Source organism: Ailuropoda melanoleuca, chromosome 16 (assembly GCF_002007445.2).
Source record: "Ailuropoda melanoleuca isolate Jingjing chromosome 16, ASM200744v2, whole genome shotgun sequence".
In the NCBI taxonomy this organism is placed as follows: Eukaryota; Metazoa; Chordata; class Mammalia; order Carnivora; family Ursidae; genus Ailuropoda; species Ailuropoda melanoleuca.
In genome coordinates this window covers 31446424-31473664 of record NC_048233.1, presented here as the reverse complement: position 1 = coordinate 31473664, position 27241 = coordinate 31446424, and the positions used below count along the sequence as shown (strand labels likewise).

The following is a 27241-nucleotide window of genomic DNA, read 5'->3' as shown; positions in this document are numbered from 1 at the left end:
AACTGCTTATTAAACTTATACTCCCTTTGTATTTAATGCCCTGTAAGCTAACAGTCTGAAATGCTGTCTCCTGGGCAGTAGTCCTCAGGAAGAACGAATAAAGCATTTGCTAACCTACTTTGAGGCTGACTTTTTTTCAGTTAACATAATACAAAAAATATGTGTTAATTGACTGCTTCCGTTTTGCTAAGGCCTCTGGTTAACAGTAGGATATTAGTAGTTAAGTTTTGGGGGAGTCAAAAGTTATACTCAGATTTTCAAATGTGTATATGGGGTGGCACTTCCACCCGCATTCTCTAGGATCAACTGTGAAATATTTGTGAATTCTGTAAGCTTCTCAAGCAAATTCATGGAATCTGAGGAGGAGGTTGTGGGGCTCTCTGATTTGTAGCCAGCTGGTTAGAAGTACAGGTAACAACCTGAACTTGGTTCCTGCATCCTGAGCTGTAGTTAGTTTGTAGCCAATCAAGCAGAAGCTTGGCAGCAAGGCGGGCTTGTGACTGGGATCTGAAATGTGGGTGGTGGAGCCATTTTGTAAGACTGAGCTCTCATCCTGTGGGATACGATGCTCTCTGGGTAGATGCGATCAGAATTAGTTGAATTCTTGAACACCCTGTTGATGTCCGAGAACTGTTTTTTGGTATTGGGGGATTCCTTCCCCCCCCCCCCACAACACAGTGCAGTTGGGTTCAGAAACCCAAAATAGACATTTAGAATTTACTTATTTAGGAATTTTGCTCTTGTTCTTGAGACCTTTTTTGGTTGGATTTGATACCGAGATTGATAGTTATTTTCTCTAAGCACAATGAAAGTACCATTTTATTGTCTTCTGAATTCCATTGCTGCTGGCAAGAAGTCAGCTATCTTTAACAGAGAAATTATAGTAGCAATTAGAAGATTGGAGATGGCCAAAATACAGTGGTTATTTCTTCTTAACTTTTGTATTTTCAAAGAAACTACTTGTTTCTTCTTTCTTCTCTTTTTTGTGACCTCCTACATAAATAAGAAGATAAACACAAGCTTAAAGGCAGGATATACCTGAAGAAAGGAAACGTCAGGATTTGGGGGATCCTTTCCAGCTGGACAAGAGACGAGTTAAGAGAAGGACATTTTTAATTTTTTGTGTTTAAAGCTCCCCGTTTGAGTGTTCATCAAGTTGAAATTAGCCCTTTGAAAATCAACATAAATGATTTTTAACTGTATCTCTGCCATCTATTGTCATCTATTCATCGTCCTCCCACATATGTCTGTCATCTGCCATTCTGCCGACTGTCTCCTCCTGAAGAGGAAATTGACTTCATATATAAAAAAAAGCCTGGTGAAATATGCCATTGGCATAGTTGTAGCTGGAGATTTTGCAAAATACTGTTCAGAAAGGGTAAGACAATGAGCTAGGTGTTTTCACAATTGAATTGTTAAGGTAAAATGGAAGTAGCAGCAGTGATAAAAGTCACGGTACCTGCTCATTTGTTAAAAAATTGGAAATCACTACTTTTATTCCGGCTGTGTCAGTGTCTCAAAACTCCTGGAGCAGAAATAAGAGCTAATGCCAGCTGATTTGTGCCAAAGCTAGGCTTCCTTGACTGAGTCAGAGCCGCCACTAGATCTACGAGTAGAGTCAAATGTTTATAAGCCACAGAGAGCAAGACGGGTTCATTTTAATCATCTCTTTCTAAAGCCAGCTTAAGAGGGATGGTAGTGCCGTTTTCAAAACAAGCATCCATATCGCTCATTATGTGTCATACCACTTGGAGTCTATTTCTAAGCATGTTCCTAAGCCACAGTTACGGCATCTTGCTTATCACCTTTCATAACTGTTAAGGATCCCTGTATTCTTTTTAGACCCTACAAGAAAAAAGAAACAGAATTGTACAGTGTTGATAAGTGTTTTGCTGTGATTGGCTCCTACCAATTCAAAGAATCAGCGAAACAGGCTTTGAGTTACGTATCCATTCTTGGTATACTAAAGAACAAAATAGAAAGTTGGTTATGTCTATTAAAACAATTTTAACTCAGTGCTAGAGAGGACCCAAAGATCATTTGTCTCACTCTTTTGCTTTTATCATTAGTGAGATTTAGCTCTCTTAAAGCCAGATGATACAGAACTAGGGCTCCTAAGAGCAGACGAACTTTTCCATTTTCTATTTCAAAAGTATCTTGGATGATAAGTGCAAAAAGTGTACGTGAACATAATTCCCCATTTTGTAGTAATAGGCAGTGGAAGCCAACTTGGCTATGTTCCTCATCAAACAGATAAAAATTTATTGCAGATAGACTTCCATGATTCCTGGGGATTATTAGTAAAGAATCTGTGAAAGCCGGTTGTATGTCATTGTAGATCTTAAAAAAGGTGCCTTTTTCCTCTGCATTTTTACTTTAAGATTTTATTACTTACCTAGCTTTTTTAAGTATAAGCAGCATGGGAATATTCATGTAGATGGAAAGATAATACTAGAAAGGTGGGGAGAAAAAAATATCTATTGATGGGTGGCTTACATGATTTTTACCACTCTAAAAAACTCACAGGCTAGGGTCATTCATTGTACTTTTTATAGACACAGGAAATCATTAATAGAGATTTTTGGTAATGAAGATGGACATAATCTTCTACAAATCTTTGCCTTTTTGGGCATTAAGTAGAAATTATTATTTAATAATTATTCAGGCATAATGTTCTAACCAAGTAAAGTGTTTAGCTATTGCCACAAAGTGCTAGAACAGAAAAAGACCAGTTAATGTTTCGAAGTGGTTTTTAGACAAGCCAAGAAATCCTATCTGCACAGCTCAAGAAATATTACTTAGAACTGGGAAAAGAGAGGACCCGTAAGAAGAAGGGTTGAGTGACTACTCAGTGGTCTACCTGTTCAGCTGTCTTTTTTCCCCCAGACTAAGTGAGGGTCAGATCCTCTCAGCTATTTATACTGAAACTTCCCTATCCTTGACGTGTTTGTTGTTTATCTTGGGGTTGGTTTAGAGGTTGTTTCAAATATAGTAAATGGGTGGTTTATCTTAGGTGTTTCCTACTTGAGGATGTCTTTCACATTCTCATGCCTGAAAGACAACTTGGAAAGATATAAAATACTTGGATCACAGCATTTCCCCCTTAAATATGTGCAGTTGTTGCTCTCTGGTGTATTCTATTGCCTGGTTTTTAATACTTGGTGGGTGAGCTGCTTTTTTCTTTCTGCTCTATCTGTTAAAAAAAAAAATCAATTTCTGTTAACTTTACAAATCAGAAAATTTCCCAGGATGTGTTTTGCTGTTCCTACCTACCCCTGGGTGCCCATTTATTTCTTTTATAATGGTTTGTTTTTCAACAATATCTTTTATCATTTTAATTTCCTTTGCTCTCCATTCTTGGAGAGCATTTCAAGTTGATGTTCCACAGATTCAAATTTCACACAGCTTCATTTCTGTTATTTACTGCCTCCAATATGGTGTTTACTTCTGTAATTATATACATATTCTATTAATTTTTTAGAGTTCTTGGCAGTCCTTCTTTACCCTACCTGTTCCCCTGTTTAATTTCATTCTCTTGTCTTTATTTAAACTGATTCCCTCCTCATGGCTCTCTGTTCCTGCTTTTTTAGGCAAGGCCAGGCCTTTTTTGAAGAACAGATTAAAAATTTGGTCGGGGGTGGGGAGGTTGTTGTTCATTTAGTACTTTGTTACCCTAATATTTCCTTTAACAATTCTTTCTGTTTCACTCCGCAGCCCTTGTATCTGTTGCATGAATATTTCTATAACCAGATTCTAGCCCTGGGCTTATCTTCCTCTGTACACATTTCTTATGTATTTTGCCTATGCCAATTCAATTACTATCTACATTCAGGTGATTCACAGCCATTAGCTGCTGTTAGGTCCACATTGTTTGTTGTGCTAGAACGTTTACTTCTAGGTGTCACATAGAGTAAATATGACAAAGCACCACTTAAGTTCCTGTTTGCTAAATTCACTGCCTCAAGGAAGACGTATTGATTTCTTATTAACCTCTGTGTATTCCATTTGTCGGTGTAAAAGCATACTGCCTCCACTTTTGTTAGCATTTCATACAGTTATCTCTCTCTTATACTCTACTGTTTTAGGAGATTTCTTTTTTTTTTTTTTTAAAGATTTTATTTATTTATTTGACAGAGATAGAGACAGCCGGCGAGAGAGGGAACACAAGCAGGGAGTGGGAGAGGAAGAAGCAGGCTCATAGCAGAGGAGCCTGATGTGGGGCTCGATCCCGTAATGCCGGGATCACGCCCTGAGCCGAAGGCAGACGCTTAACCGCTGTGCCACCCAGGCGCCCCTAGGAGATTTCTTAACAAAAAAAAAATCTTATGTATTAATTTATTTGCCATCTCTCCCCATCAAGAAATTCTTTCCTGCTCTGTTTTTTTCCTGCCCTCTTCAGTCTGTGTGTTCTAGGAACACGTCTTTCTTCTTCTCATTATCTGAATACTGGAATATTATACTGTTACTTAAAATGATCTTGAGTTACAGGGGTGACAAACCAGTACCTAGATTGTTGTATAGAGCTACACAGGGATGTGTTCTCTTCGGCCTACAGAGTATGTTGTACCTTCCATGTCTCACTCATTTGGCTTCTATATTTATTATACCTGACTTGCTTCTGTAAGAAGTTTCAGACCCTTTTTTGAGAAAAGAAAAAAGAGAAGGAAAATGTTTGTAATGTGAGTTAAAGCTACAGAATTATGGGGGGGGGGAGCCCTGCAAGTTATAACCAAAATGTAATAGTGGTTATGTATGGGAGGGGTGCTTAGAGGTGATTTTTATTTGCCTAACCTTCTTACCTGTGACTTCCAGATTTTCCCTAATGAATAATATATTGAGTGTAAAACATCAGTTAACAGTAATTTAAAAGGATATGGTTTTGTAAAAATAAATAAATAAATAAATAAAAATAAAAAGTAGAAGGATATGGTTTTGTATATGCATCCCAAAGTACTAATCAACTGTGAAGCCACAGTCTGTGCTTGACAGTTAGGCAAGTTACAGTAACAAGATATGTGAGTTACGATCATTCCATTAAAAGGGTTGTAGTTGGGAAACGACGTGATACAGACTTTACTGAGATGTTACCGGAAAAAAGGAATACGATGAGATCAATAGTATATTCTCAAGTAATATGAATGGAGAAGTCATTTGGGCTGTTAAAGACTGCACCGAGTTTAAATGATGGTGACGTTGAAAATGCCTTGTGAAGAGCTTTTTAACACTACAGAACAATAATTCTGCTCGTCATCCCCATAGATAAAATCTCACCCATCACCTGGCTCCTCTGTTATAGGCATTTTGTGTTGTATATATATTTTCATTACTTTGGGGGTTTATTGCCTTTGACGTTGCCCAGCAGTGTTTGTGAAAGTCTGAAGTCTTGTTGTTAGAGAAGAATAAAAACTGAATTCTGTGTTAACAACCTGGTAGCTATAGATCCTTGACTTTTCAGAAGAAGGCAGACATAGCAGTCCTGGGCAGGACAGCCAAACGGAAAGTAACAACTACAGTAAGGGACACTTTTTTAGACAGATTCTCTTTCCTTTTGTTAAGATGATTCCTTTAGCGATCATAGAGCAATGATTTGCAAAATGAAATTAGGACATCAGAATCCTTCTTGTTCAAGAAGCATTATTATTGAAAGGTGCCTTCCTGTGCTTCCAAGAAGCTAATTAGTTGCTGCCTGGATTGTGCTGAGAGGCTGCTGTGGCTCATGGGTATTTACCTATCGCAACAGGATTTTCTAATGCTATTTGTTTATGAAATTATTTATCCTTCTGACTCAGGACTTTAAAAGGGCTTCCAGCAGTTTTTGAAAGCCAGCTTCAGCACTCAAGAGCCCTTGTGCTATTGATGGCGGATCAGCCTGGCAACGTGAGAGTGTGAGAATCCGGTTGTGGTGTCTGAGGTACAGTTTTCTGGTGAAACTCTGTAAGGACAGGCATGATAATGAGCTTCCATGGATGCAGACTTCTTTATTTATTTTGTAAGAAATCTAACTTTCTCACAATATTCAGAAACAATACCAACCTAGATTTTTGTGGTTGCGTTTGCTCTAATAAGCTGCTAACAGGAACTTGTACCACTCCGTTCCTTATGTTCAATTCAATTCATCGGTTTCGGGTGGACTATTAAGAATTTGTTCTTTATCGACATTTATTTTGGTTAGTGTTTGGAATAGGGAATAAGTCAGAAGTCCTTCATAGATCTTTTCCTAAATTTTAACTATCATTAATTACATCCATTTATGAAGTACTTAATTCTTAATTTGGAGGATTTCACACAGTATTTCTGAACTGCCGTTCATCAGAACAGTGAGCTTTGTCTCGGGACAGAATTCCATTTGTTTCCCCAAAGTAGCAAAGAGGTTTTGGGGTGGCAGAGCCTTAATAGCCAGGGTTTATCAAAAATGGGCACCATGTGTAGAAATCCATAAATTACAGTTTGCATGGATATTTTATTGATAGCAAGGTGAGATAGCAAATGTGGAGCCTGCTGCTCTCCCTGGACATAGCATTCTTTTATAGTTCTCCATTTTCATAGAGCAGTTTTATGGGTTTATACTTGTCTAGCTTGAAATTATATAGTGAATCACATACAATTGACTAATTAGACTGAGCTCTTTAACATGACATCTGGTGCCAGTTAGTACATAGCAGGTTTGGTCTCTGTGTCTCTAGAAACAGTCTTCCTCCTTCAACAGATTGCATCCCTTTTTGCCGCAAGGCCTTTGTCTAAGCTGGACTGATTATCTAAAGTGTGTGTCACCTTTCCCATGCTGTCATCAGTCTCTAGCTTACTCATTCACCTGACCTCTGCTTAAATATGACCTTCTCATCCAAGAACTATCTGACTCGTCAAGCTGGGCCAGGCCCTTTTCTACGAGCTCATTTCTTCACGCTTCCCCTTTGGTGAGACCCATCACATTTCACATCTAATTACTTGTTGAAATAGATTTTAGCAGACAGATGCTAAGCTCCATGAGGACAGAGGACATGTCTCTCCTACGACACTGTGTCCCCAGTGCTTAGCACAATGCCCCGCTCAGATCAAGTATGCAGTGAACACTCACTGATTAATGGTTACTGCCTGCATGATTTGGGCTCTGTCTGCCTCTCCTCTCCACACATATGCTGCTTCACACTTACTGTTTACCTCTGAGAAAATCCCATATCATTTCATATTTCCTTAAGGCCATGCTCGTCTCTGTAGAACTGTCTGCCCAGCCTCTCTGAACTAGCTTCTAATCACTGTCAGCGTGCAGCCGTTTTCTGCATCACAAGGTGCAACCCAGTGTGTAGCTGTGCTGTGACCCTTACCGTGGTATTTGGAAATTACTTATTTGATTGCCAGTTTATGTGAGCAGGGCTTGTATATAGCTTCGCTTATAACAGAGACCCTACTTTGTTCACTTATATTCATCCTGATAATGCCAGCACCTAACACAAGTCAAACTGAATCAAAAAAAGTTAGAATGCCTCACAACTAGAGGTATATAATCCTAGAAATAATTGCTAACATTATCGACTACTTTCCATATGCTAAGCCCAATTTTAAGTGCTTTTACTCTATGAACTCATTGAACCTCAACTCCTATGAAAGAGTTACTTTTATTCTTCCCAATATATAGGTGATCTGGAGACCCAAAAAGTTAATTTGTCCAGACTTAACCATCTGGGGAGTGGCAAGGCTGGAATTTAAACCCACTGGTTCCAGAGCCTACCCTCATCTTTGCTGGCCAGTCAGTAGAGTCTAGAACTTTCAAAATTGGGTTCTGGAATCTCTCTGTCCAGGTCAAATTCTGGTTCCTCTGCTTAGCATCATCTGACCTGGAGTTAGGTCCTTCTTTGCAAAATGGGGATAATTACATGTCCTTTATAGGGATGTTGTGAGAACTTAATAAAATAATCAGTCTCTGTGAAATGTCAAATGCAGGCCATTGTAACACTGGTAAATCAATGGGAGCCTCATTTGACAGATCTTTTGGGGTTCTTTCCAATTCTAAATCCAATGAGTCTGTCTTTTTATAGTTCCTCAGTCTTTTCTCTTTGTTATTCCTTGTTACTTTTCAAGGTCCTGGTGTTTCTTTTTAATTATTAACCTTTATATAAGGCCTGAGGCTATCTCTACATTTCTGTCAAGTAAAATCCATGGGCTTTGTGACAAGCATGTGCTGCCTAAAACCACAGTCCTGATTTCCCACGCTTAAATCTAGGAGCTGTGTGCCTGAGTAAAGATGTCTGGCTAAGGAGAGCAACTGAATTCTTGTTACAGCCAGGCCAGCAGGAAAAGAAATCCAGACAATTACTGTTGTCTGCTTTTTGGAAGCTTATTGAGATGTTCTAATTGTAAAAGAACTAAAAAGAATATACAATTAATTTGTCAACATTTGTATCAAATGTTTCCTCTTTCCGAGTTAGATGAAAGCCAATTTAGTATCATGTGTTCTCTTAAATTGATTAGCAGTCAGATGGAAACTTCCAGCTGTTTAGGTGATGATTTAATTGTAAAGACTATTCATACTTTGTCTACTAACACATGCTTTTTTAAAATGAAACTCATAAAATCTTGATTCTTTTCATGTATATTTATATATATTGATAGGCACTACAGCAAATAATACTGGTGGAAACTACAGAGTGTATAGTTCTGAGATTTAGTGGTCTCACTTGTGTGCAGTTATTAATAGTAGTTATTCAGTAGTACAGAAGCAGATATATATTAACTTAAATAAATCTGATCTGTCCATGTATTTGCTTGGTTCAAAGATGGAACAAAGTAAATAAAAATATGGTAAAACATGTCTAAAATAGGTGAAATTGGGGACAGTTATGACATCAGGAGGGAATTTAGCTCACAGAATAAATACCATGAAGTCCAAAACACTTAGTAGGGGTAGGCGTCTCTGACTGCCTAATAGAGAGGGAAGTGAAAGACCGCTGTGTGATTTATAGTGCCCATAAACAGAGAAGCACAATTGTTGTAGTTACTGAGACCATAGACAGATCTCTCCTGTAATCTGGAATGTGGTAAATAGCACCATCAGCAGCCCTTGTTCAGAAAATACAGCAACAGGGGTGGCTCAGTTAAGCGTCTGCCTTCGGCTTGGGTCATGATCCCAGTGTCTGGGATCGAGCCCTGCATCGGGCTCTCTGCTCAGCGGGAAGCCTGCTTCTCCCTCTCCCACTCCCCCCGCTGTGTTCCTTCTCTTGCTGCCCCTTTCTGTCAAATAAATACAATCTTAAAAAAAAAAAAAAGAAAATACAGCAACAGGTATCTTGGTGCTGCTACCTTCGAATATAGGGTATTTTTTGGCATTCTAAAGATGAATTCATTAAAAGCAGTTCTACATGGGTATCTTACGTAACCCATTGATGTTCTGGCTTAATCTGGAGATCAATTTATAGTATCTACAAGTAGAAAAAGATTACATTTTCTTAGATAATCCTGCTTGATTTTTTTTTTCACTTAGCTTTTGGCAAGTATTGATTAGGTATTGGTTTTAGATAACATGATCAGACATACCTGGAAACTCGAAGTGCCACTGAGAAGTGAGCTAGGTATGGCCAAGAGGATCAAGTTTTTCTTTTAAGAAGTAATTTTGTATTAGCCTTAAGTTGTGGACTATAGAACTGTAGTTTTTCAAATATGTGGTGAGCTTCAGGAGAGCTTGGAGAAAATTTAAAAGACAGACCCATCTCCAGTTTTCTGTTTAGTAGGTCTGGGGTGGGTAAGGTGAGACCATCTTCATTAAAAAACAAAACAAAACAGAAAAAACACTGTATAAGTGGTTTAGTGATTGGTGAAGTTCTAGAACTACTGCCATAGGTTATGCTGCATTAATTTCAGATAGAAACAATTTTTAAGCAAGTATAACCAAAGACACCTTAGCCAAAACCCATCTGTTTTATGGTTAAGATTATATGTTCTCAAGGACTTTAAATTACCAAAGTATTGTCCATTGTAAGCTACTTCAAAAATCTATGCCTAGCCAGTCGAATAGGGTGATTTACTATATGGATTTTTTATTAGTAAGCCCATTAGTTTTGGTGTGTCTGCTGGAAATGATGACTTTGAGTAGTTGATACGATTCTAGGATAATTTTTATTCTCATCATTGTCTGATTACATTTCCATATAGACTAAAAATATTTTGATAATTATATCCTATCTGGAGAGCATTTTCCTCTTTTTAGTCCACAAAACTTGTAAAGCATGTTTTAAATACATTCTAAAGTTATCTCAGAGCTCTAGCGGTAGTTTCCTTTGTAGGCGTTCAAGTGATAATATGAAAATGGGTATCTCCACATTATGTCTTTACTTACCTGCAGTAGTCACTAGTTATAGACAAAATCTTTATGTGGTAAACCTTTGTTTAAAGTAGAAAACCAAGGATGTATCTTTGTCTAGCATCAGTGTTTATAACAGCAACAGAAATCGTGAGTAGGTGTCCTCTGTTGACTTTTCCTTGTCTCTTCACAGGCATCGCTTCCATGACTGTGCCCGTGTACATCGCAGAGGTCTCCCCGCCCAATTTAAGAGGTCGGTTAGTCACCATCAATACCCTCTTCATCACTGGAGGCCAGTTCTTTGCAAGTGTTGTTGATGGAGCCTTCAGTTATCTCCAAAAGGATGGATGGAGGTCTGTAAATTGTTCTTACATTTAATTTTCAAATCATGATTTTAGGGGATGGGAGAAACATTGAGAAATGATAAGAAATATGTAACTGGGTATTTTGAATCATTATAACTAATTTATAAGTGGGTGGCATTCAGCAAAATTGAAAGTGGACAAGAAGCTGATATTTATTTTAATGATAGACAAGGAACCTACCATTATGAATTGATATTTACAGGTTTTTTAGCATTTAGATGACATTTCTCACACTGTGTGTAATCTTTTGCAATATTTGTTTAAAAATGAATGCAGCAATAAATATGTATGGAGTTCTTGAATTGTATCAGTGATTGACAAGGTGTTTATGAACTGCAGTTATAACTAACATCCTTTTTGGATTTAAGAGGCTACATTCTGACCTGAAAGGAAGAAAACCCATGCTTTAAAGGTATAGATTTAGCTATATAAAAATATGTTGTTATGTATACTTAAATTTAAAATACACAAATTGTTCCCTGGTCACTATTTGCCTTATTTTGAATCAAAAGAGATGAGAAAAGTGTTTTTAAACTGCTTTGAAATATTTTCAAACCAAACGTTATAGAAGAAAACTAATCTTATGTTAAAGCTTAAAACTATAATAGGCTCTGAATTTTGATATCACGCTTTATAGTAAAACAATAGCTTCATGTAACTGGTCAGGGAAATTTTGTTAAAAGGTGCAGCGGGTCACACAGTGTTCTCTAACTTATTCTCTTGGCACCGTGGATTACAACAAATGTTTATTGAACATCTCTGTATGGGTGCTGGAGATACAAGATTGAACAAGACAAGACTCTAGTACTTTTATGCACGGTACTTATAGTGTTGAAGTGAATTTTTAACAGCTGAAGAAAAACAGGTTTGATGTGATAAGGATGTAGGGAGTTAAGCTTCTGTGTGAACAGCACCATAAACCATGTGTTTTGTTGAGCCATTGAAGACTGAGACTGATGAAGCTTTATTAAAAGTTATGTAAGAAAACTTACTGTTGCCAATTAGGGCCTACTTGTGTCAGGACCATTAAAGAGAGGACCCAATTCTTAAAGCATTAGTTCCTTCTACAGAGGTTGCTAAACCACTTTCCATCTTTGAAGGGACGAATCTCTGCCAAAGTGAGAAATTACCCGAAAATTGGAGAAACAGGAAATTTCATCTTTCTTTTTCCACTCTGTAGATGAATACAAAGATAACTCTTACCAGCATAAACTGATATTTTGAGTCTTTTTTAGAAACTTGGTGAAAGTCAGCTTTTCAACCCCATGTCTTTAAGTAGGCCTAAATCATTTATTTACATCAAGTTAAAAAAAAAATTTGGGGTGCCTGGGTGGCTCAGTTCGTTAAGTGTCTGACTTTTGATTTTGAAAATAAATGTTAAATGCTTATAGCTGCCATAGAAAGTGTAAGAAAGAAAAGGCTAGAGACAAAAATGATGTTCCAAATAACCGTGGGATCCCAGCTGAAGTTGGAGACATATGTTTGTAGGAAAGCCGAATAGCATGCCTGTGTGCATTTTCCCCACAATACTAGACTGAAGGGTGAAAAAATAAACTGTAAGAGGATAGGAAAACTAACTTGGGCTGGTACTCAGCCGAATGCATTAACATACCAGATCTCTTGGAACTCACTTGCTGTTTGCATGAATACTCATTCACTTATGTCCATGTGCAAACAGGTTTCCTTTTTTTACTGGTGAATTTTCTGTGTGTTATTCTCTTTCAGTATTTAACATTCTTGGCAGTGTGTTTAACTTCTCTGACTCCTGGGCTAATAGGAGTGTGGTTACAGGCAAATAAAGGTTGAAGAACTACCTTAACATCTTTAGAACTGTCAGCAATAACTTATTTAAAATTATAACAACACATAATTCATTTTTGTGGCATATATTTCAGAAATCCTAATTAAAATGTGGGTGTAAATGCTACAAATAGAATTTTTTCATACTCATATTTTTGCATGTTATCAAGTAAGGTGTCCCCTCTCTTCCAAGAATTTTGACATTTTAACATTGTTTATTTCCCTTTTTGACTTTTATTGCCTCTGAAACTGTCTAGTTCAAGTTACCAAACATTTGGTGTTATTACCGTATAACCAGTGTCCCAGATTTTACTAGTTTACATTGGAGTGATGAACAATTTTAGAGTCTGTTAGTGAGTATTATTTGATCCTGACTAAAATCTCGAGAGACTGGTGGAACTGATATATTCACAATTTGCAGATTAAAAAAATGCTAAGAGAAGTTAAAGATTTGATTGAGGCCACATGGCTGTTACAAAGAAGAGTTTAGAGCCAGTTCTTCTTACTTGAAATCTAACTACTTTCCTCCTCATTCTGCTTCCAGCAGTTTATAATTTAAAATGTAGTTATTGACAATTTTGACAGTAGTGACCAAATTAAGACTTACAGAAGGTGAAACTGATTAATCAGACAAAAACTTCTTAGCCTTTGTTCTTGAAAAACTAACTCATCTTTTGTGCCAGATGGGTCAAAGCTACTGTTCTCTTAGTTGGATATCATAGAAATAAATTGTTTTCTGCCGAACAACTAGAGGATTAATTTTTCTAGAAAAAAGAATTGCCAGTAGAAAATTGAACCTTGGTATTTGTGTAGCACTCTTGTGTTATTAAACATTTTTCCTGGGAAAAATGTCATCCAGCTTCACGAGGAAAGAAGAATAAGGATTTTGAAGAGATCACTAATGATTAGAATTTTGTAAAAACAACTTTATTGAGATATAATTCACATACCATTCAGTTTACCCATTTAAGATGCATATTCAATGGCTTTTAGTCTATTTGCAGAGCTGTGAAGCCATCACTGCAGTCAAATTTAGAATATTTTCATTACCCCAGAAAGAAACTTTGTACCCCGTAGCTGTCACCCCCCAACTTTCCAGCTCTTGCCAGCTCTAGGTGATCATTAATCTACTCTTTGTCTCTATAGATTTGCCTCTTCTGGACATTGCATGTAACGGTATGTGGTCCCTTGTGGACTGGCTTCTTTCACTGACCATGTTTTCAGAGTTCATTCATATTGTAGAATGTGTACGTATTTTCTTTCTTTTTATTGGCAAATGTGGATATACCACATTCCATTTATCCAGTTATCAGTTGATGGACATTTCCACTTTTTAGCTATTATAAATAATGGTGCTATGAACATTTCTGTACAACTTTCAGAGTGGACATGTTTTCCATTCTCTTGGGTATATACCTATGGGTGGAATTGCTAGGTCATGTGGTAACTACATCTAGCCTTTTGAGGACTTGGCAGACTGTTCTCCAAAGTACTGCATTATTTTACATTCCCACTTAGCAATGTATGAGAATTCCAGTTTCTCTGCATGCTAGGAAACATTTATTATCTGTCTTTTTGGTTATCGTCATCTTAGGTGGGTGTGAAGTGGCATCTCATCATGGTTTTGATTTGCATTTCCCTGATGAATCATGATGTTGAGAAAGATTTGATTTTTACTTAATATATTACAGTGCTTATAAAGATGGCTGAGGTATTTTAGTAGTTAGTATTAATGATACAAAGTTTTATCACTGCCTTTCTCTGTGCTGATATTTTTTAGTCTTGCTTATTGAACATGGATTTACTCACTGCCCCTCAAGCAAATGAAGGTTTTCTCTTTTCTCATTGCCGAGTTAAAGCCTGGCATGTCGCAGGCCCTCAATAAATATATAATGGAGTAAATTTAACAGCTGCCACTGTGAAGGTATAAAACACTTACCTGGGCATGCCACTGCTTAAATGTCTCACAGCCTCTCCATTTCCCACAGGAAATAAAAAGTCAGGCTCTTATCATGGTTTGTGGTGCCTTCCATTATCCAGTCTGTGCCTGCTTTTCTAGATTTTTATACCTTATCGTTGCCTCCCTCCCTCTTCCTTTATATAACAGCCGTGCTTGTATGCCCGATACACCAGTTGCATCGTTTCTAGATTTTTCCATCTGCTTAATTTATCTATAACGCTTTCCTACCCTGTCCTGCTTTACTGGTCCACCTACGGTTCCTCCTTTAAATCTCTGCTTTTGCATATCATGTGAAATGTTTCTGTCCCCTTGTCCTTTCATAAGACTTTCTACATAGCTTCACTGTTTTATACATTTGTTATTTTGAACTAGTTACTTTTTTGTTAGTCTCTCGATTCACTTTAGAACTCCTGAATGTCATTGACTTTGTACTCGTTTTTTAGATCTAGGAGAGAGCCTGGAACATAGAAAATGCTCATTTAATGTTTATTGAACTGAGCTGAATTGATTCAGCTCTAGGGAAGGGACTCTTAACTAAAGTGAAAAGCTATTGATTTTTAAACCAAAATACCAATTCATTAATGTATGTTGAGGAATACATTTGCTTCATAGATAGCTGGAAAACTAAATTATTAATCATAAGTGTTTCTTATTAGGGGTACAAATCAGAGAATGAAAATTAGTTTCTGAGCTCATGTAGGTTTCCATCCCTCAAAATAATATGCCTCCCTGGCTCCAGAACACTTTTTGTTCTTTTTTGGACAGAGCTGGTTTTCAAATGAGTTTTCCTCTACTTATGATTACATAAACCATCATGTGACCTATAGTAATAAGACTGGTATATCTAGAGAGGAGCTAAATTATTCTATTTTATGTTGATTTTTGTTCATTTTATTCTCAGATTTAATTTTTTAAAATTAGTGTTATCTCAGTAGCCCATGCACAACCATTTGGTGTCTGAACGTGCTAGGTATTTTCACATTTTTCATCATTTACATCATGCTTTTTGTGTGTGCTGGGAAGTAAAATTTGAGGAAATGTTAAGTGTTGAATGAGAAGTACAGAATATTAGTGTTAGCAACATCTGCAGGAGAGATTTTTCTGAAATGCCTTCAGGCTAATTCGTGGACAGTGTGAGACTTGTGCCGAGTTCTTTGAAGAATTGGTGGACAGAGGTGGAAATGAGGGCAGAATAGAGGCTAGTGAGGACAGTATCAGGAGGCTTGAAACTGAGGGAATGAAGTGCATGAGAGATGGGAGCCAGATTCTAGAGGTCTGTGAATTCTAGGCTTAGGGATTTTTGAACTTTTATCTACGGGCAAAGGGAAACTATTTTAGAGCAGAGCATGCTATAATGTAAATCAAAGATTAATATGAGAGTGATGCTCAGAATTTATTGGAACTCTTGCCTCCTGGATGTTTGCAGAGACTATATTTATGAGGCTGTCACCAGAATATAGGTGTGAGGTAGTGAGGTGTTACTCTTGGAGACATCAGCTAGTATAGGAATCTTTCAGTCATTCAAGAAAAACTTTTTGGGGGGCACCTTCTGTATACTGTGTTGTACATGCTACCAAAGATAGAGAAATAAGAAGTGTACCTGTTCTCAGGCACCTCACAGACTAATGGAGAGAGTTTTTCATCAGCTTGTTAATTAAATGATGGATAGTGTTATGAGAGCTCTTAGGGTGTGTGGATAACTTAGCTTTATGATGGAAAGATATTTGAGCTGAGTCTTTATGATTAAGAGAGTTCCAGGCATAGTGAGGGAGAAGGAAATGTTAGGTGGAATAGAATTTTCAAAAGCCTGGTAAGTAGTGTGAAAGGGCCAGTCATGTGTGGGCAATAGTGAGAAGTTTTAAAGCAGCTAGGTGGAGGGCTGTGATGACTATGTGGGAATTTGAAGGTGACGTAGAAAGGTAGTCTTCAGTGGGTGTGAACAGAACTTTAAATTCCTTGCACTCACTTTAGCAGTACATTGAATCAAGTTTGTTTATTGAAAGTACAGAAAATAATTTTTAAAATAATTACCTTGGGATGAAAAATGAGTGAACCTCTCCCCCCCCTTAATATTTTACAATTTAAAAAAATCATGTCAATAAGATGCTTTTGAGAATGATATTTCAAAAAGGTGGTATTTCTAAACAAATTTATGCTGGGGAAAGTGTTCTTATAGTTTAGTGCTCAGAGATCAGTGGTATTTGGCTCCATATAAAATACAGAGTATAAAGCTGTCTTAGAAATCTAACTGTGCAGTGGCCATTTTAAGAAAGATGGATGTGGCTAACAGCTTGATTGTAAGTTAGTATCTTAATGCTGAAGACATTTGTAATTTCATTGTTGACAGAATTAGGATGCAAGACTCTTTGTCATAAAGGTATCGATAGTGTTGTGGGAGGAATAGGTTTAAGACTTGTTTTTCACAGCGCATGAATTAATTTATCTGAGCTCTAATATCTTTATGAAGCTAATGCTTCAGCAGTTCTATAATGTTATAGCATCAGATGAGTTAATGGCTCTGAACATATGTACAAACTTTTAAATGCTAGTAGATATTGTTTGCTGTCATCTCCAGAAAATCTTAGGTTGATTTTCTATCTTATATCTAAAGCTGGCAATAAAAATTTCCCTCACATTCAATCATCTGTTTCTTTCCCCAGGTAAACAGTAAATATAGTTTGCCAATGAGAGCGGTTGTATAAGACTAATCTCTCCTGACAATGATTATTATAAACCACGGACAGAATTTTTAGAACTGTTTAGGACACTGGAAAACTCCGGCTCCGAGAGTAGGTTGGAACTGAAGGGGATTTGATTCTTTTTTTTTCTTTTTTAAAAGATTTTTCTTATTTATTAGAGAGAGAGGTAGAAAGAGAGGTGGAGAGAGAAAGAATGCACACAGAGGGAAAGGGAGAAGCAGACTCCCTGCTGATCAGAGAGCCCAACATGGGGCTTGATCCCAGGACCCTGAGATCGTGACCTGAGCTGAAGGCAGGTGCTTAACCGACTGAGCCACCCAGGTGCCCCAGGGGATTTGATTCTTAAATGGCTCATGATGAGTCTACATTTATGGCTTTTTACTTGAGGGTAGCCCTCAATCCATAATGGATAGCTAGAACTTAAGTAGAAAATTATAGTTTTATTTGCTTACAGTCTCAGTGGCTAGAGTTTAGGGTGGTCAGAGTGGGGTGGAATTTGAGGGTGAAAATCCAGGAAAAGAATGATCCACAGAGGAGGAAGCCCCCCAGATCTGAATATTAATTTGCCGTGAATGTTTTACTTACCTCAAAACTCTGAAGATATAGCAGAGATTCCATGGAGCCTGTGGAAAATAACAGTTACAAGATGATAAAAGCTGGGAGAGATTTTATTTCCTGCCCGTATGAGGAGTGACATATTCAGAGTTTGAACTCGAGGTTACAGCTCAGGCTTTCCGTTAGAACTACAGAAGGACTGGGCCTTAGAAGTAAAGACTTTGTTGCATGACTAAGGATTTGCCCTAAGACCAGAACTGAATCAGATTCACACTAACCCAGTATAAAGCCAAGCCTCCACAAACTCAAGGGGGCTGAGAGGAAAAAGTCTATAGTATTCATAAGAAGAGAATAAAATCTAGGGTCTCTACAGTTTATCATTCACGATACTCAGAACACAAAAAATTATTAGACATGTGAATAAACAGAACTTATGACACATAACTAAAAGAAAAATTGGACAATATAGACAGACCCTCAAGATAATGCAGATGTTGAAATTAGCAGAAAGGACTCTAGAGCGGCTATTATTAATGTGTTGAAGGACATAGCAAACAAAATAGTCACACTGAGTGACCACATGGTGAATCTCTGCAAAGAATGCAACCTATAAAAAATAAAACCGGATAGAAATTCTAATAGTGTAAGTACGATCTCTGAAATTATAAATTAACATCTAAAAAGTTCATTGGGGGGCACCTGGGTGGCACAGTGGTTAAAGCGTCTGCCTTCGGCTCAGGGCGTGATCCTGGCGTTGTGGGATCGAGCCCCACATCAGGCTTCTCTGCGATGAGCCTGCTTCTTCCTCTCCCACTCCCCCTGCTTGTGTTCCCTCTCTCTCTGGCTGTCTCTATCTCTGTCGAATAAATAAATAAAATCTTTAAAAAAAAAAATAAAAAAATAAAAAGTTCATTGGGTGGACTTAACAGCAGATTGAAGATGATAGAAGATAGGACCTGAAAACTTGAAGGCAGATTCATTGATACCACCTAATCTGAAATAGAGAAAATAATAAAGTTGAAAAAGAGGCCTCAGTGACCGAGGACACAAGGTCGTCGAATATTCTTATATACCTCTAATACTAAGTAGTCTAATATACATGTAATTGAAATCCAAGAAAGAATAAGGGAAAAATAGGTTAAAAAAAAAAAAAGTAATGGCCACAAACTTCCAAAATGTGGTGAAAGCACTAAGTCCTGATTCCAGAATACTGTGAATCCCTAGTAGGATAAATATAAAGACGAGCATACGCAGGCGTATCATAATCAAATGGCTGAAAACAGAAGATACATACAGAGAAAGTTAGGATCCAAGGAAAAGAAGACAGGTTTCATGAAGAAGAGCTGCAATACAAATGACAGCTGACTTTCCGTCAGGAACAGTGGGAGGTCTGGAGACGATGGCATGTCATCTTTAGGATACTGTTGACCCTTGAACAACATGGGTTTGAACTGCATTGGTCCACTTAACAGATTTTTTTGACAGATACAGTATAGTGCTGTAAATGTATTTTCTCTTATGATTTTCTTGGTAACATTTTCTTTTCTTTAGCTTTAAGAATACAGGACATAATACAATCACATACAAAATATGTGTTAATCAACTGTTAGTTGAATGTCGCTGGTAAGGCTTCCAGGCAACAGTAGGCTAGTAGTAGTTTTGGGGGGAGTCAGAAGTTACATTTGGATTTTTGACTGCGCAGGGTGGGTGCCGCTCACACCCATGTTGTTCAAGGATCAGTTATACTGAAAGAAAAATGTCAATCCAGTAGGAGAATAGCCTTCAAAAGTATAGGTAAAATAAAAACATTTTCAGAAAAAGTAAAATTAATAGAATCTCACCACCTCCTGCATTGTAAGAAATGCTAAAGGAAATTCTTCAGACTGAGGGAAATGACCCTTGATGAAAACTCATCTACAATAAGGGACCAGAGCACCAGCTATTAAAAATAGGAGGCTAAATATAAAGGACTTTATTTTATTTCCTCTCAGTTTTTTCAAAAGACATATGACTTCACATTTAAATGTAATGTACTTAGCTATAAAATATGTGATGCTGATAGTAAAAACATTAGAGGAAGTAAATGGAAATTATATGTTTCTCAAGAGTTACAGTGTTATCTCTAAGTAGTAAAGATGCCTATTTTTATCCCCAGAACAACCATGAGACTATACTATAAAAAGATACAGCTAAGAACCCATTATAAGAATTAAAATGGAAGAGCATCTAGGTGGCTCAGTCAGTTGAGCATCTGACTCTTGGTTTTGACTCAGGTCATGATCTTGGGGTCATAGGATCAAGCCCCATGTTGGGCTCCATAGTCAGTGGGGAGTCTGCTTCTCTCCTCCTCCCTCTCCCTCTACTCCTCCCCCTGCTCTCTCTCTCTCAAATCTTAAAAAAAAAAAAATTAAAATGGAGGGGTGCTTGGGTGGCTCAGTCACTTAAGCATCTGACTCTTGATTTTGGCTCAGGTCATGATCTCAGAGCCGTGAGATCAAGCCCTGTGTCCAGCTCCATTCCCAGTGTGGAGCCTGCTTAAGATTCTCTCTCTCCCTCCCCCTCTCCCTCTACCTCTCCCCCACTCCTAGTCACACTCTCTCTCTTAAAAAAAAAAAATTAAAATGGATATTTAAAATATTTGGATAAGCTGAACAAAGGCAAGAAAGGAAGAACACAAGAATAAACAGATGGAGCAAATGGAAGGCAAATAGCAAATGATAGACTTAAAACCCAATTATTGCAATAATTACAAAATATAAAAAATGTTCATTGTGCACAGAAACATGACACAAGCCTATATTGTCTAAAAGTGACACAATTTAAGTATAATGCTACAGATAGGTTAAAAGTAAAAGAGTGGGAAGAGATTTACTTTACAAACACTAAGTATAAGAAAGCTGGTGTGGCTTTGTTAATAGTCACACAAAGTAAGACTTTAAGACAAGCAGTATTTCCAGAGATAAAAAGGGACGTTTCATAATGATAATGGAGCCAACCAATCAGAAATAATGATAAATAATAAAGACTAGAAGTCGACATAATAGAAAGGTAAGCAATAGAAAAAAGTGTTGTTTCTTTGTAAAGATTAATAAAATTGATAAACTGATATGACTGGTTAAACTGATTAAGGAAAAAGCTAAAGCACAAGTTGTCAATTTCAGGATAAAAGAACGCATCATTGCTATGGACATTATTAGGATAATGAGGGAATGCTTTGAATGAGTTTATGCCAATAAATTCAGCAACTTAGGTGAAACGGGAATATTGCTTGAAAATCACAGCCCTACTAAAAACTGACACAAGGTAAAATGGAAAATCTGAATATCCCTGTATTTATTAAATAAATTGAATCGTTATTAGTAGCCTACCTGCAAAGCAAATCCAGGCCCAGATGGTTTCAGTGGTGAATTCTGTAAAATATTTAAGGAAGAAATAGTTCCAAGATTAAACAAAAGCTTTAAGAAAACAGTGATGGAAGGAACACTTCCCACCTGGGGTTTTGAGGACAGCATAACTCTAATATGACCCAAGCTATTACAAGAACAAAAAACTCTAGGTACTGATTGAAAGTATCCTTACAAAATAGTAGCAAATCAAAGCTAGTATAATAAAGTATAATAAGTTTGCGATCAAGTCAGTTTTCTGAGGAAAGTCAGGTTATTTAGCATTTGAAAGTTAATTCGTGCAGGTCACATGTTCAAATTATTAAAAAAAGGAGGATCTATATAATTAACTCAATATATGCAGAGAAAGCATTTGACAGAATAACATTCATTTATGCCAAAACCTTCCAGCAAACTAGAAGAACACTTCCTGAACTCAGTAGAGGACAGGTATGAGAAAACCTGCGGCCAACTTTGTACCCAGTGGTGAAAGCTGGAATGCTTTTCCTTACTATCAGCTACAAGGCAGAGATGTCCACTGTCACCATTTACAGTCATTCAAATTCATTCACATGGACAAGGTGATTCTAAAAGTTTTTACAGAAAAGTAAAGGACTTAGAATTGCCAAAACCATCTTGAAGAACGAAACTGGGAGAGTTTGTCTGATTTCAAGACTTAGTATAAAGCTAAAGTAATCAAAACAGACTGGTAAGGACGGATAGATAAATCTGCGAAATAGAACAACAATGTGGATGTATCTCAAAAAACATGATTGAAAGAAGTTAAATGCAAGAGTACAGTCTCCATGATTCCATGTGATGTTCATTAACATATAAAATAAGCTATGGGGACAGATATTTCGTCATTGGCTGTCTATGGCAGTAGGGATTGACTGGAAAGAGGGGTATAGGGAACTTTCTGGAATGATGGAAATGTTCTGATTTTTTATTAGGATGGTGGTTATAAGGGTATATATATTTTTCAAACCTCTTAGAATGGTATACCTTGTATCTCTTCATTTTACTGTATACAAATTATACCTAAAAATTGTATACCTGCACCTTCTGTTAGCTCCTTCCATTATTTTCCTCTTCTGCATTGGCCAGTGACTAATTTAAATGCTGCTTCTGCATTGACACTTTTCCTAACAGCCTCTGTTGACATAACTTTTGTCCTTGTTCCTACACTGTGCCAAAACCTCAGTCATAGCAATTAAATGTAATCCTATTTTGTTTGATGATTGCTAGTGTATAAGCTCCTTGAAGCAAAGGATGTCTGCTAATCATTAAATCTCCCAAATCTGTAGGCCAGAGCTCTGGATATGGAAGATTTTCAGAGTGACCAAAAAAAAAAAAAAAAAAAAAAGGATAGGTGTTCAGGTGTGTCTGTGTGTGCGTTATTTCTAGCACAATACCGCGCATTTTGTGGAGGTCATTGTATTTTGTCATGTAGTTGAAACCTACTAAACATCTGTGCAAAGCACATTCATTTATTTAATATCACACCTTATTCTTTCGAAGTAAGTATATTTTACTGCTTCTACTATAGTCACAACACTCTAAATAAAATTTGGCCAAACTACCTGCCCGATATACCATTATCAAATCACTTTAAGGCATTTTCCCTACCTACACAGAGTTAATATTTTCTTATGTTTACATATTTGGCAAGATTTTTTAATAGTTACAGAATCATTCACCAGGTAACACAAAAGTTGCTCATTTGCTGATCATATATTACCTGCTTTTTACTTGAAAGATTCCAACTGGAACATATTGATTTTTTTTTTCTTATGTACTTTCAGCCTTGTTCTCATGTTTACTCTCTTGCTGCCATCAGATTATCAAATATGTCAGTCTTCAATGTTGCTGTTCTATGGGGTCCTTGAAGGCAGAGGGAAACTAATTTACCAGCCTGGGATCTCAATTTATTATTTTAATTTCTTATCTGTTAAAATGGAGTTGCGAGTCATGCACTAAAATTGAAAAATATGTTAGGTGAGTTGTAATTATAGCAGGTGGCTAAATTCAGTGTCACCCTTTTGCATCTAAAATTTGGCATTAGGTAGAAACATACTACATAAATTATAGTTTTTTTAAAAGATTTTATTTGTCAGAGCGCGCGCACGTGTGCACAAACAGGGGGCATGGCAGGCAGAGAGAGAAGCAGGCTCCCCACTGAGCAAGGAGCCAGATGCAGGGCTTGATTCTAGGAACCTAGGATCATGACCTGAGCTGAAGGCAGATGCTAAACTGACCGAGCCATCCAGGCCTCCCCATAAATTATTATAATTTATATTTGGTGATTGTCAGGTAAATGTCTTGTGATTGATATATGATGATGAGCATTTCTTTTGTAAATCCAAGAATAGAGATCTTTTAGTAAATGCATAACTCATACGATTATTAAGTATATGAGAAGAACATGAAGAAAATCCTCAAAATCCATAGGAACATTGAACAACGAAGTCAGGTAGCTGAAGATGTAGGACTGAAGGAGCAGTGTTCTTGAATGTGGTTTGAAAGGGTTGGGTTATGCCTTTTTAAGGGGAAAACATTTCATTACCCTAAACAAGGTAAATGATATATATTGGAAAGTTCCAGCATGGCGGATGTTTTTTGATATCTCTGGTTTAAGTGCATTCATGATGCTTAACAATTGGTGTAGACTTTGGCACTTGATCTACATTAAGGTGATGTTTGCAGGGTAAACATCTCAGAATAACAGCTCAGATAGATCATAGGAATTCAGCCTTATCTTTCCAAGTAACACAGTAAATCATTAGTTAACACTTTCGAAGAATTTACTGATTCTAACTGCTGACCCTTTTTATTTTCAACGAACTGTTTCGGGAAAAAATGGTTTAGAGTTTATTTCACAGTTCTATGTAAAAGGATGCCAGTTGGAAACTGTAAAGTTTTAAAGAATAAGGCTTAGTATCTTAATATTTATGATATACCTCTAACTTTTTTTGTGCTGTTCAGAAAGGGCTAACATGAACACGATTTGTAAATCAATAGGAAATAGATATAAACAGAGTACAAGCTACAAGACAGAGGATGGAAATGAAACTGTCAGAATTATACCATTTGTCACTTGATTTTTTTCCAATGTATTATAAGACAGTATTGGATATTAAGGAATATTGCTAAAAATCCTTACCATACAAGGGACAAACTTCAGAGATTATCATTGAACTAATCTGTGTTTTGAAAAATAGCAAGATTCTCTGTAATGAGAATATAAGGTAGAGATTTGGTTGAAAAATACATTTAGCAATGTGAGGTTGGGAGACAAGTAAGGAAGTGATTATTGAACTGCACCTTAATGCTCTCATGGCATATTGGGATAATGGGCTGACTGCAGTCTCCAAAAAAACCTTTATACACTTCTCAGAGTGAAGTGTCTTTCCTTAGTGGAACTCAAGAGCTGTAAAAACAATTGCATACAATTTGCTTTAAATATAACGTATTGTAATACAGCTCTCTTAGCTATGATAGTTTTTCTACAATAGCTTGACTTATAATTAAAACCATAAGTCATACAGCTCTCCTATTGTAACACATTGGGAACTTAAGAAAGAACAGAGAGGAGAAGAGACATAAACAACATGTGGATGCACGTTACAGTTCTTCACTCTTGCACAATTCTTTTGGAAGGGGAGAGGCTTGGAGAGGTCTTGGGGAAGCAGAGATTGAAAAACAAAATGTAGTGGAAAGCAATGTTTGATCTACCACATCCCTCATGTAAAATATTTTAGAAGGATCAAATCAAATTGGTTTTTTTTTTCTTTTTGCTCCCAGTCATCTTTTTTTTTTAATAATAATTTTTTATTATGTTAGTCACCATAGAGTATATCCTTAGTTTTTGATGTAGTGTTCCATGATTCATTATTTGGGTATAACACCCAGTGCACCATGCAATATGTGCCCTACTTAATACCCATCACCGGCCTATCCCAATCCTCCACCCCTCTCCCTTCTGAAGCCCTCAGTTTGTTTCCCAGAGTCCCTAGTCTCTCATGGTTCATTCCCCCTTCTGTTTACTCCCCCTTCATTCTTCCCTTCCTTCTCCTACCGATCTTCCTGGTATTTCTTACGTTCCATAAATGAGTGAAACCATATGATAATTGTCTTTCTCTGCTTGACTTATTTCACTTAGCATAATCTCCTCCAGTCCCATCCATGTTGCTGCAAATGTTGGGTAATCATTCTTTCTGATGGCTGAGTAATATTCCATTGTATATATGGACCACATCTTCTTTATCCATTTGTCTGTTGATGGGCATCTCGGCTCCTTCCACAATTTAGCTATTGTGGACAATGCTGCTATGAACATTGGGGTGCATATGGCCCTTCTCTTCACTACGTCTGTGTCTTTGGGGTAAATACCCAGTAGTGCAATTGCTGTCATCTTTTAAACTATCTCCTGCCATGTTACCTATACTTTTCCTACACGAAAATGTGTATGTTAAAAATGAAATTCAAATTCAGTTTGGCCCAGCATTCAAGCAGTACAAGTTTGCCCATACAAATGAGATATTTTCTTTTAATTAATAGTCGATAATTTTCATAGTAAAACTCTGGTGTCGGGAATAATAATAGATTCCATTTGCCAGCAGCAGGTCTGTGTTTTCCCTTCCCGTGGGTCCCTTTGTGTCAGGTACTGTGCTCCATATGACTGGGGGCACTGCTCCCAGGCAACCCCTTTGCCTGGTTTTCCTGCGGTGCTTTAATATATTTAACAGAGGTGAGTGAACAATAAAACTTGCAAAGTTTATCCTCAAAAGTCTTTAAACATGAGGTTGAGATAAATTCTGTCTTCTATAATTTCTGCAGAATTAAATTAACTAATCATTAAACATTTATTATAGCTTGTCTTACAATAAACATTGGGAGCCAGATTGCCTAGATATTATTTTATTTCTAAATTTTTAAAAAGATTTATTTATTTTAGAAAGAGAGAGTGGAGTCAGAAGGCAGAGGGAGAGAGAATCTCAAGCAGACTCGCTGCTGAGCATGGAGCCCAACACGGGGCTTGACCCCAGGACCCTGAGATCATGACCTGGGCTGAAATCAAGAGCCAGATGCTTAACTGACTGAGCCACCCTGGTGACCCAAGAGTACCTAGATTTTAATCCTAGTTCCACAGCATACTAGTTCTATATCCGGTTTATACCTGGTTTGTCTTTAAAATGGGGACAGTAATGATACCCACTTTATAGGGTCATTGTGAAGACAGACTGACTAGTGTTTCTTAAGCCCTTTGAGCAGTGCTTGGCACATAGTAACTAGTGCTGTGTACTAGCTCTTACTATTGCTGCTCAGTGGCTACATGTCTAAGCTACATTCAAGTAGTTTTTTTAATGTATTGGAACATAATCATCACCCTGTGGAACTACTGGAGAATAAGTAATATGTTCATCATGTTATCAGTAGACCATCTTATCAGATAACCATTTTGTTATGAAAGAAGTGGGGCAATTATGAACTACACAGTTCTGCGTCTTAAATGGCTATCTATGAGAGGATACTTTCCTTCAGTTTTGTAGGTGAGAGCAGTATGATTCTTTTAAAACAAGAATGGTGGCAATTATGGATTCAAGGCAGGACCTATTTGATTGTATGTGGGGTACCACCAGGGGAAGGGCTGTCTCCTGGGAATGCTGGATATTTGATTCACAGAGCTTCAGTTCTTGGCACTGGGATGAAGACTTAACCTGAGGTGAAAGAGCTGGGCTTGCCTCCTTTGGTGATTGCTGTACCAGCCACACCATTGGAAAGCTTTGCTCACCATCTGAGGGCCCATCCTTAGTTTTCTGGGAGGCAGGTACTGATGTGGCTAGTTGGACCAGAAAATAGCTCATTTGTTACCTTCAGTTGAGAATGTTTAAAAAGATATCTCTGTGAGTGATCAGGATGCCACAGAAGAGTCTAAAGGATTTTAAAATTCCTGAAAGATTGGCATTTTTGTTCTAGTCAACCTGCTTTCCCTTTCTGTCAGCTTGGTGTGCCCCCAGAAGATAAATAGTTTTTGCCTTATAGTATGGACCTTGGGTGCTTCCTGTTCACGTTCACCCCCTGGGTTTTTAAAAACACTTAGATCAGTGGTTCTCAGCCCTGACTGCACATTAGCACCACCTGGGGAGCTTTTAATAAAATAGAATTTCCTGGGCCTGGAGCCCAGA

At 37.3% G+C, this 27241-nt stretch overlaps 1 protein-coding gene across 1 annotated transcript in view; it reads left to right on the top strand.

The window, feature by feature from the left end:
* The window catches only part of SLC2A13 (solute carrier family 2 member 13), a 350636-nt gene that overhangs the window by 42371 nt on the left and 281024 nt on the right, over nucleotides 1-27241 (top strand). Inside the window, exon 2 of the mRNA XM_002925835.4 lies at nucleotides 10485-10644. Within this exon, the coding sequence (XP_002925881.2) occupies nucleotides 10485-10644 (160 nt within the window). The remainder of the gene's footprint in view (nucleotides 1-10484; nucleotides 10645-27241) is intronic.